This window comes from Amblyomma americanum, chromosome 8 (assembly GCF_052857255.1).
Source record: "Amblyomma americanum isolate KBUSLIRL-KWMA chromosome 8, ASM5285725v1, whole genome shotgun sequence".
Lineage (NCBI taxonomy): Eukaryota > Metazoa > Arthropoda > Arachnida > Ixodida > Ixodidae > Amblyomma > Amblyomma americanum.
In genome coordinates, this window is record NC_135504.1 from 73979083 (window position 1) to 73991269 (window position 12187).

General features: G+C 48.0%; 1 protein-coding gene across 2 annotated transcripts in view; it reads left to right on the plus strand.

Moving 5' to 3' along the window:
• Positions 1-12187, plus strand: part of Hel89B (histone acetyltransferase 1) — a 211609-nt gene that overhangs the window by 140254 nt on the left and 59168 nt on the right. For both annotated transcript variants that reach the window (XM_077635155.1, XM_077635154.1), the window contains exons 22-23: positions 1299-1493; positions 10826-10945. In XM_077635155.1, coding sequence (XP_077491281.1) covers positions 1299-1493; positions 10826-10945 — 315 coding nt within the window. The remainder of the gene's footprint in view (positions 1-1298; positions 1494-10825; positions 10946-12187) is intronic.

Sequence of the window (12187 nt, forward strand, 5' to 3'; positions counted from 1 at the left end):
CTCGCCGCTGAATGTCGAAGCGTGAGACGAGCGTTGATGCAGGCTGATCGCAGAGGCTTGGCCCGCCTTGTCGTCTGCTCTTTTGGTTCGTGGTGTGGACGCTGTTGCCGGCCAGACCCGGCCGGCCCACGCACAGTCGACCCCTCGTGACCGGTCCGCGGGTCAGTCCGTGGCCCGCCGTTTGGATACACAGTTCCCGGCCACCGCATCGCCGCTCATCGTGTGTGTGTCGTCTGCTCACGGCGTTCACAGATGTGGCAAGAGGTTAATCGATGCTGTCTACATACCAAAACCTTATGCACGCTTGCGTACGCTAAATGCAGCTATTTTGTCGGACGTTAGGAATATTCTCACTTTTTAAACGCCCAGTGGCGCCATCTGGTGGTTAGGACAGGAACCTCCTTCTCAAATAAAAAAACAAACAAATGATGTTATCGGCGGCGGCAGCAGCTTAGCGTTCTCCCCACCCCTCTGGCTGGAGCTCTTCTCAAAAGATAAACAAGTTGTGATGTCGGCGGCGGGCAGCGTCTTGCCGCGCTGCCAAGGTCTGCGCTGCGGACAGCAGGGAAAACTGAGGAACTCGCTAGGCTGGAGAACGAAAAAGTAAATTTTGGCCGACAAAAGTGGGGGGCCGGTTCATTACGCGAGTAAATACAGTAGTTCCGAGTTTCGGAGGCTGTGCCGAAAAGAGGGTAGGCAGCCGCCACCGCGTTCCCCAACTCATGCACCCTCCCACTCCGCCGACCGCCGCGCCCGCCGGTTATTGCACCGTTTAGGCTTTACCCACTCGTCCACGGTTTTATCTGGTTCCATCTGACCTCGTTTAGCACTTGCGCAGCCTCTAAGTACGCGCAGGCGCTTTTTTTTTTTGGCCATGTGCTGTGTGCCAAGCCTCCCGCGTGGTTCGAATTATCGGTAGCTGAACCGACTCGCTTTCGAAATAACGGGCTTTTTTATACACAGATCTGTATGGAGCTTGGCCGGACCAAGTAGAGCTGTTCGAATTAACGAGCTTTCACTGTATTTGCACACTGTTAAAGAGAGGATTGAAGTGTGGGCTATTTCCTTGCCATGGAGGAGCATTGCATTTTGGCCATGAATGTGGGCAGGCTTTGCTGCTGACTTATGGGCTGTACCGGGACATAGTTTAGTGTGGTGTTATTAAATTATTTGCATATTGGTTTGATTGAGCTCGTTTACCTTCCGTGGCGTTGATACTGTGAATTGCGAAGGTGACATGAGTGCACCTGTCAACTCCATGGCTCGGTGTGACCTCTGCCCCCTTGGTTGTGGTGCAGGAGGATTCAGCGCATAGTCTGGTGCACCTGATGGACAGCTGCGTGGAACGTGTCCCCTGCCCCAATGGCAAGGTTGTGCGCAACTTGCTCTCCTACCTGTGCTCGGATCCCAGCCTGGTGGCTGGCACTGGTGGCTCATCCACTGCACCACCCCAGCTGGCTGCTGCCATCCTGACCTTGGTCAACATGCAGAAGGTGCGTGGCATTCCACCCTCCACGGTGGCGTTGGCCCACTGGACTGAGAAACTCGGGATTGAATTGTGGTTTTGCTGGAGGAGGATTTCAAAGGACGCCCATGTGCTGTGCGACGTCAGTCATTGTTAAAGGTGATCAGAATTAGCTCAGTATGGTCAACTATGGCATTTTTTGTGGCCTGTGAGAGTAATTACTCTCAAACTAATTTGAAGAGTTATTACTCATTAGCATGCACCTAAGTGTAGCTATATGGCTACAAGGGAGACCTGTACATAGTGTACAGCTTGCTCTGAAACTTTGCTGTGGAAGAAAAATTACTTCGATGCAGGTTGAATTCTGCCCATGAAAGTCTCCTCATAATGATTGTTGGGATGCTTCTGCGTTAGTGGTATTTCCAGTGAACTCATTTTGTGCATGTGTCCCATATTACAGCAACAAACACTCTTTTTCTGTAATTTTGGGACCCAAAACAATATTTATTGGGTAATGTTTCTATTGTGAATAGGGGCGTGCGAATATTGAAATTTTCGAATACGAATACAGTTAAACCTGGATGTAACGAACCTCTATGTAACGAATTCCTGGATTTAACGAAATTTTTGAATTCCCTAACGCCGCCCCCATTGAAGCCCATGTATTTTCGACCTCGATGTAACGAAAACGTTGCGGCAGTTAACCTTGATGTAACGAACTCGCAAAGCTGATCAGTCATTACTTTTTGCACTTTTAAGGAAAATTCGACCAAATAAATGCACTATATTAGTGAATATTAGTATTGTACGGAGCCAACAGCTACACGAACGCCTGGGATCACCGCGACCAAACGAACTTAGCGATGATGATGATAGCGACGGTTAGCGCGCGGCTAGCGCCGCCCCGTGCCCAACGTAGCAGCCTGTTCAGGCTTTGCTTGTGTAGCGTGGCACCAGGTGGCGTTTGTAGCGGCGGTTGATTTCTTTTGTTGCATTTTTTATGTATGGATTTGAAAAAAAAGCATTTTTATTTTGTGATTTCCATATGTTTCAATGGCTTAGACACAGTTATGTGCAAGAATTCACTTTAAAAGCAACGCTGATGGCCGGTTCTTTCATTACCAGGGCGAAGGAAGGAGAGGGGGGAAAGGAGGATGAGACCGACGGGACGACGCGTTGCATTCGCCATTTTGCGTTTGTCCTGCGTCTGTGCGTGTCAGCTGTGCTCTCGTGCTGGTTCGTTTGACTTGTTTTGGAGGTGCTAGGCCTGCCGTCGGCGTGTAGTCGTGCGTCTCCGCTTGTAACTGCGTCGTCGGTTGGTCATGATGAGTTCTGCTAGTTCTACTGCCAGAAAACGAAAAGTTTTGTCTTTCGAAGACAAACTTGCAATTTTAAATGCAGTCGCCGCGGGCGAGAAGAAGAAGGACATTGCCGCCCGTTTCAGCATTCCAGCGAGCACCCTATCAACGATTTTGAGTGCGGAACACAACATCAGAAACGCAGTGGAGTCGGGAACAAGCTCGAAGAAAAAAAGCCTGAAGACGTCGACATATGCTGATGTGGACAAGGCAGTGTTCACGTGGTTTTTGGACACGCGAGCCAGAAATGTGCCCATTAGTGGCGCGATTTTGCAACAGAAGGCAAAAGACTTTGCGTGTATCTTGGGCCATGACGATTTCAAGGCAAGCAACGGGTGGCTGCAGGGATTCAAGAGCCGACACGGTGTCGTCGGGAGAGTAATCAGCGGCGAATCTGCCTCCGCAGACAGCGATGCTGCTGCTTCATGGGTGGCTGACAAGCTGCCTGGAATACTGAGTCGCTTCGAGGCGGCCGATGTCTACAATGCCGACGAGACAGCTCTATTTTATCAAATGCTTCCGGGCCGCACGCTAGCACTAAAAGGCGATGACTGCCGCGGCGGAAAGCAGAGCAAGCTCCGCATAACGATTCTGCTGTGCGCCAACCTCGACGGCACAGACAAGCGAGTCCCGCTGGTTGTCGGCAAAAGTGCCCGTCCCAGGTGTTTTAAGGGAACGAAGCGTATGCCCGTCAAGTATGTGGCGAACTCCAAGGCGTGGATGACTCGGCCAATATTTTCAGAATGGTTAACGGAATTTAACCAGGACGTCAAGCGGCAAGGCCGTCAAGTTTGCCTACTGCTGGATAATTGCTCGGCGCACCACGTCGAAGGCCTGCAGCTCTCGAACATCGAACTGCACTACTTCCCGGCCAACTGCACGTCCCTAATACAACCCCTTGACAAAGGGGTCATTAACAGTTTTAAATGCTGTTACCGACGCCGACTAATCCAGAAGATTCTTCTCGACATCCGGCTGGAACGGGAGATGAAGATTGATATTTATCAAGCAGTCGAGATGCTTGCTGCCTCCTGGCAAGAGGTCAGGGCAGAAGTTATTAGGAATTGCTTTTTAAAGGCCGGAATAGTAGCAAGAAACGCACAGGCTGGTGCCGATGATGAGGAAGACGTTTCTACTCCGTCCGATGTGGCCGAAGCGTGGAACGAGCTACGCACTAACGGTGGTGTACCCGACGACGTTGAACTGGATGACTTTTTGTTTGCTGACAACGCCGCCGTGGCTACAGAGGAAATGACTGATGCAGCACTGGCTGAAAGCGTGCAAGATGATCGTGATGATGGTGCTTGCGATGCAGATCCGTGTGACGTGCCTACTGCAAAGGAGGTGATGAACGCAATGGACGTTATGCGCCGTTTCGTCGGCTCGCGCGACGATGAAGGAGCTCTACATGATTTAGCTTCTTTGGAGCGGCGTGTCCTGCCTGCACTTGTGCCGAAGAAGCAGGCAGCAATTACGCAATTTTTCAGTGTAAAATAACGCCGCCTCTCCTCTTCTCTCAAAGCTCCTTTGGAAGCTTTTTTTTTCAACGGTCCCTCTCGGGGCCACCAATCGCGCTTCGGCAGAGCACGCAGGCACGATGATTCCCGCTGTCTCTCGCTCGAGTTCCTCTCTCTACACCAAGTCGCCTATGCGCAGACACATGGTGCAGTCGTTTCGCGCCACGCACTTCCACGTGCGCGGCGACGTAAGAACAGTCGTGTCACGTCATAAAACAATTGACGAGCCTTCACGCGAAACCTGCATGTAACGAAAACCTGCATGTAACGAAAAATCGGGAGCTTTTTTCAACTTCGTTATATCCAGGTTTAACTGTATGAAGAAAAAATGGCTTCAAATATCGAATATCTGTTCAGTACAAAAAAATTTCAGTAAACGATGAGCAAGCGAACACTGTTGCCCTTATTTTTTTCAAAATAGTGTATGGTCTTTGCAACTAAAATAAACAAAACTAGACTGCCTCAGGACCATATAAAAAACATGATGTGCACAGAAATGTATACTACTTGATTAAACAGCTTAACAGTACCCAAACTATAATGAGGTCATGCAAAACAAAATCCATAAACTGACAAGACTGGCAACAAAAAAATAACATGATGACTATTAAACCTCATTCATTTGGAGTTCAAGGGACCGGAAGAAATGCCCGGTTCATCCGAAGGCCTCTGGTAATAAAATTGCCCTTGCCCCTCGAAAAAAAAAAAATGCTGCCGAAAATGCTGAAGATGCAGTAAGGCCTTATGAGGCGGCTTCATCGCGCTAACACCAGTAAGCTCGTGATGAGCCACCCGTTTTGGAGTGCTGGAAGAACAACGCAAATGCAATCAAGGGGCCGGAAACACACACTGGCGTCGGAGCGGCGAGGCGGATGCCCGGGCCGACATTTGAAGTTGCCATGGGGCAGCGGTGAAGCTCAGAAACCGAAACTACGCAGCCAGGCTATTTTTTTTTTGCCCTAGCGACCGAGGCCTTCCGATTGTTGCCACGCCTGCCGTTACGCCCGCTAAAGAGGTGTGCAGGTGACAGTGCACCATGCAATAGGCTTGATTTTAACAGGATCGCTTGCCCTATTGTGACTACTAGGCGCGCCTTCAGGAGGCTCCCGCGGCATTCCGCAAGTAGGCTTTCCCGCATAGCGTAGTTTACAAAACGGGATGACGGAGGTCACGCTCCAAGAGTTATGAAGGCGACAGGGCCCATTCTTCGGATGTGGGCATTAAATATGTAACGTATTACCGAAAAATAAAAAAAAAACGCGATTTCGCGTTGCGATTGCTCGAAGCGGGCCGTCGGCCATCTTGTTCGCAACACGGGTGATATGTGGGAAAGCCCACTTGGGGAAAATCTCACGAGGTGAAGCCTTGCTGCGTCGGGATGCGATCGGTCCGCGTGATAAACGGCGGAGAAGGAAGGGAATAGGACCTCTGTATTGTTTTCCTGCAATATTTAACTCGATTATCGGCTAATTTGCCCAGATATTGTGGCTTTGCCACGGTCGAATTTATGAAAGAATGCGCAGTATACGATCGCTGGCGAGTATTCGGGAATTTTTTGAATATTCGGAAATTCACGAATATCAATTTTCGAATATGAATACAAATCGAATATCAAACATATTCGATTCGTATTCGAAATATCGAATATTCGCACACCCCTAATTGTGAATAAAGTGAAGAGCTCTGCTAATGAAAAGGTTCATTTTGTCGAAAAATATTCGTTGGGTATAGACCTCATGTAGCACACTGTGTTGTGTTGATTTATTGAGGGAAAGAGAAGCGGCAGAAAGAGTGGCGTCGACCAACATGCCTAAGCTGCAAGCTCACGGCATTAAATGGCCAGGAGGAAGGCACCTTTACCGTCATTTAAGGGGATGACATGGCTTAAACAAGAATTGTGCAAAGCTGGAAAAAAATAAAAATTCACAGAATTTCAGATTTTATATCAATAAGATCTTGCCAATTATGTCCCAAAAGGTTTTCCTTGAAAATAGCCCAGAAGTGACTTAAAAGAAAAGTGTCCTGTAACCGTAGGCAGCAAAAGACTGGCTCAGATCTCCGTGAAAATGCCAGTTTTCTGAAAAGTGTTTTTTCATGTGACTGGCGTGCATGCAGAAAGCAGAGCATAACAATGGCTTCATTGATTCTCTTATGGTTTGTTGCATTGAATTCCTTGATAAATTCTTTACGCAGGGACGCTGCTATATTCATACCTGCCAACTCGTCCAAACTTTCCATAAGATGTACAGATTTCGAACCATATTACAATTTTACAAATCTTTACTCAAATTTTACGGAACACAAATGTTATTTGCTAGAAACATTTGAAATTCTGTAAAGAAAAAAACCGCACCATTGCAGGTGGTACCTTGCACTTTTACGAGCAGGGAATATATGCCATTTGTGAAATTGCAAGCAGCAGCTGGAACGTTGTACAGTAAAACATTGTTAATTTGACTTCACTAATAAACCTTTATTCCTACTCCTCAACCCCCGTTAATTCAGATAATCCGGGCCAGAGTTGTGCCAAATGCCGATTTAACGATATGGCTTCGGCAGCTCGTATATTTGGACGCCTGGGGGCAGGCTGCGTTCAGTTCGGACGGGCTCTGTAAGTGGTGCCATGTCACGGGTTGACGTGCTCGACAAACCAATCGCCCAAATGATCGTCCCCAGGCCTGGACTGCATGTTACATTGCTTCTGGCTTCCCTCTGACACACGCGCAACTGCAGGCAATGATTTTGACGATCGGCAGGCCTCTGGCAATAGGCCAATGGGGAGCCTGCCTGCATAGCTTTGTTTTTGAGGCTTCGCCATCAGCCCAGAGCAGCGGCTATCGGCTGCACTTCACAGTTAGCCAGCAGAGCCATACGCCATTTAGAGCGTTCAGTTTATTTATCGAAGGCGTCTTAATTGCTGCCCTGGTAAGGCTCTGAAACCAATGCACGCTTCCCTCGATTCCGTCCATGCGATACTACAGAAGTTCCGTGCTTGTCTGTGTGCTGGTCGCCGTTTGCGCGTTTCCCCACATGTGACGCCACATGTGCAGAGACTCCAGCGTTATCGCGTCATACACTGAAAGCAGCCCCCCGCCCCCAGTCGTGAAGGTTTTACGAATTTGAAAGTCTTCTGGTTGGCACGGGTGTATGTATATTTCTGAATTGCTTTCTCATTTTTGCACACACTCACCAATTTGGCATGATGGTAATGAGTGCATTTTGCAGCATGGATATATATTCCGTGTAGAAAAATACTCTGGTTGTAAATATAATTGGAGACTCAAGGCTCGTGCCATGTTTTGCTGTCACGCCAGGCTTTCTTCAACTTTGGTGTATCAATGAAGCGCGTAATAATTTTTCAAAACTACTGAACATGTATAAGTGAAAATATTTATTTGTTCATTTAGTGCAGTGCCCAATAACCTTGCCAGATTTCATCACTCCATGCATGCTGCAATAAAAAAATATTCACCTCCGGAACCCCTAAACTGCAAAGTAGAAATTGTGAAATAGCAGTTACAGCCGAATCCTGCTTCAGCGAAATTTTTCGCAGGCCCCATGAATTTTGTTGAAACGGAAGCTTCGTTGTCATGAAATAGGGCCAGAACATAGACGTACTAGACTGGATAGATCAGGAACAATATTTGTGTTACAAAAATCTCCCAGCTTCGGTCCTTCATTGTTTCGAAATCGGCGCCGTGGTGTGATTTTCTTGATGCTCCAGAAAACTTGGACAATGGATGTGTTTGCATAATAAACGCACCTGCTACATTTGCAGTCAAAACTAATATTTTTCCTGCATGCATTTAAAGACATCCCTGTTTTCGTTCTGCGAGAACTCTTACAGAGGCTGTGCTGCCTGGAGGTGTTTCAGCGTAGACAGGGCACGCACGCACCCACGTCACTGCGTGTTGAGAAGTGCGCCGCAAAATTGATGTTTTAGACTTGCCAGCAACTTGGTTGCTCCGAATCTTCGAAGACATTTTGCGACACGCGGTATGAACAAACTGGTGGAGTGTCATTATATTGAATCTCCACCTAAGACCACCGTCACACGCAGTGCCGTACTACAGTAGAATCTCGTTGCAACGAACTTCACGGGACTGCCAAATTTAATTCGTTATTTTGAAATATCGTAGTACTGAAAAACCATTATTTTCATGTCAGTAATGCATCACAAGAACTAAAATTATGTACCTTTGCAGCAGATTTACGTATTGGTAAGTAAATAATAAACGATAACGCTGGGCACAGTTTAACTACAATTTATTGCTTGAAGAAGTCTGTTATCTTCTTCTGGCGAGTAGACGACAAGCGCTGCAGGACGAACGCCTCCACATCCTCGACCTTCCTGTGCACGCCATCGGGGACATCTTTGCAGCGCCCGAGGAATGATCGGGTCTTCTCTAGAAAGACTAGGACATCCGAGCCGGAAACAATCTCTTCCTCTTCGTGCGCTGATCCAGTGTCGGCATTGTCTTCGTCGCTACTACTACATTCTTCTTGCTCACGCACTTGATTCACGATGTCTTCGGTGGTGAGCTCCGCGGATGTAGCCGCCGCGCTGTCGCTGTCCATATAATTCGAAAGTCGCTGTCCACGGTAGTTGCCCAGCCGCAGATGTTTTCTTGAGGGAGCGACTCTCGATGTAGTTTTATGATCTTGTCCCGATCTTTGAGCATCGTTGCCATTGTTGACGGTGTGATGTCAAGCTCCCTGCACAAGTCCACTTGCTTTTTTCCAGCATTCAGCTGCGACAGAATGTCCGCTTTTTCTTTAAGCGAAAACTGGTGTCGCTTCTTTTTAACGCGGGGGCCAGGAGAACTCATTGTCAGCAAAGCTAATGCACAACACAGTCACAGCGCCGATAACTTTGCAGATGCTACCGTTCGCTGTTGACGTGGTGACACTGCGCTGAATAGGCTTAAGACTACGGCGCAGTATGCGACCACACGCTGGATGGATGATAATGGCCTTGACCTTTGTATCGGGCGGCAGCTTGCGCCGCCTAGCCTATATTCATTCAACGCGACACTCGCGTTGATGCCGCTGGGGCTGTATCCGTTGCAACGGGTTCCTTAGTGCATAGCTGCTGCTTCGGATGATGATGATAGGCATCAGCTTTAGGGATTTAGTATGAAACTTCAACGGAACTTCGCAATAACGAAGCATCTTGCGACGATTGCGAGATTAAATTACATATGTTATTCTGAAATATTCGGTAATTTGAAATTCGTAGTACTGAAAGTTTTTTACATTTAAAATACAGGCATTTTGGCGGGGATTTGAAAAAAATTCGTAAATCTGAAAATTTCATTAATCTGAAGTTCGTAGTAACAAGATTTTACTGTCAGTGCCTGGGTGCACTAGACAGGAAAAAAAAATGAGTGAAATGTTATCACGATGCTCGCCTGCAGCGCAAAAGTGAAGCCAGAGTGCGCCCTAGTGGGTAGTAGGCACGCTTCTGGCTCCATGCTTCCGACAACAACATGCCGCCCACCGGCACTCCAGGCGACAGCGAATCGTTGCACACCTTTTGCTCAGTGTCACTAGGCCTAACGTGCTCAGCAGTGAAGTTCTGGTTTCGCTGCTTTCGATAAAAAGTTTGACATTGTCGCCGGTTTCCGTTGACACGATAGCTTCACAATGAAATGAACAGTTCTGTTATGCATTCATCAGTGAGGCGAACGAAAAAGCTGAAAGCCACTTTGCGCCAAGACTTCGCTTGCAAGCCATTGCTGAGCCATTGGCATAACCATTGCAATTAGTCATGCACCACATCATATCTTTATGCCACAATTCTGAGCCACATGTCTGCACCTTGGGTCGCTGCGGTGGCTTAGTTGTTATGGCGCTCGGCTGCTGACCCGAAAGACGTGGGTTCAATCCCTGCCACGGTGGTCGAATTTAGATGGAGGCGAAAATCTAGAGGCCTGTTTGCTATGCGATGCCAGTGCACATTAAGGAACCCCAGGTGGTCGAAATTTCTGGAGCCCTTCACTATGGCATCCTTCATAGCCTGTTGAGTCACGTTAGGACATTAAATCCCTATAAACCAAACCAAACATAACCGCACACTAATTCAGATTCCCAGGGATGTCAGCTGGGGTGTGCAAACAGTCTTCAGCAGCCGTTTTTTTGATGAAACCTAACGAGATATGCAGGCATATGTGGATGCGCAAAAAAAAAAAAGCGACCACTTGGAAAAGTTTTGTTGAAGCGGAACCTCGTGAAAATTGTTCATTGTGGGGGGAAATAATTACATTGCCTTGTATGGGTTGCTCGTGGGGAATTGGAAATACCTCGTTGTGGCAAAAAGTTGCCGATAGGAAATCTGAAATACTTTGTTGTGGCGAAAAGTTCTGTCGCAGCGTTTGTTGTAGGGGGGTTTGACTGTGATATGTGAGAAGGTAGACATAGAGAGCAGGTTAGCAGCCTGGGCCCCTGGTGCGAGTGTCATTGTGTGCTGCTTCCTTCTGGTGCAGTTGGCTGAGCGGGCTACGGTGCGGCGCTCCGGTTCAGTGTCTGGTGGCGGCCGCAAGGGGTCCTTGCAGACTTCACAGTCCATCGAATCGGTGGACGACTCCAATGGCCTTGACGATGAGGTCTGTCTCAACGCTTGCCTTTTTTTTTTTTTTCTTGCCTGCCTGCTCAAACTGCATGCTGTGAGGACATGCAGCATAGTTGGTGTCCTTCGTAGCCTATGTTGCTTTGGGACGTCAAACCCCATGAAACCAAACCATCAGTGAAAGTTATAATCGAAGCGTCCATTTGCTGACCACCCCACTGCCTTGGTCGTGATTTGCAGTACCAAGCATGTCGTTTTGTACCGCTCCTTGTTCTCAATACCCTCACCGAGGCTTCGAGGAGTAGGAGTGAGCAGCAGGGTGGACTCATTGCTCATTGCTTGTGGAGCTTCCACAACTTGCACACTTTTATTTTTATAGGCCCACTCACCTGTTCGTACATCAGCGTAGTTTTGAGAAGGTTTGCCTGACCGCAGTTGTGCACTGTGAACGCTGGGCTTCTGACACCGCGCGCCCCAAAACAGCCCGCTCATATGTTAGTGCACCTATGATTGGTTGATGAACATATCGTACAATCAAAATTCAGGTAAAAATATGAACATACCTGCCGGGAAATGTTATTATCCAGGTTATTATTCGGCAATGTGCAGACGAAGAATAGTGCAGCTCTATGAGGTGTTTTTGTTTCTCATGATTTTGAGCGCGCATACTTTCAAATACAGTCGACGACCGATTTTTCGGACTCTCTAAGGGCTGCGAAAACGACCGAAAAATCAGGCATTCCAGAAAATCAAATGTCACCGAGAAAATCACGACCTTATTACCAATATGCCAGAGGAAGGGGTCAGTTGTGTTGCACACATTCTGAAGTTTCTAATGACTAAAGTTCACCACACGACATGTGCACAGACGACGGGCAGCGACCGCTTTCGCGAGCTTGGCCTGGCCCGCAGTACGATGTAACCGGAGCGAGAACGCGAAGATGGCTAAACAATAAGAACCGAGAATCAGCTGAAGCAAGCGCTCCGTCGGTGTTGGCCTTCGAGAACGCGAAGATGGCTAAACAATAAGAACCGAGAATCAGCTGAAGCAAGCGCTCCGTCGGTGTTGGCCTTCATGATTAGGCCTAGTGATTAGAGCCAAAATCGGCATCGTATCCGGCGATATGCACTCTGCGGTGGCTTGCGTATAATGAGTGGCACCTTGCCTGTCATCGAAAAGCCAGCTGTTTACGATTTTACGATAGAAAAAGTCAGGGTTGCGGTGCATTTTGCCAAAGGTGCGCTGACTGCTCTGAAGTGCACCATCAATTCCTCCTGC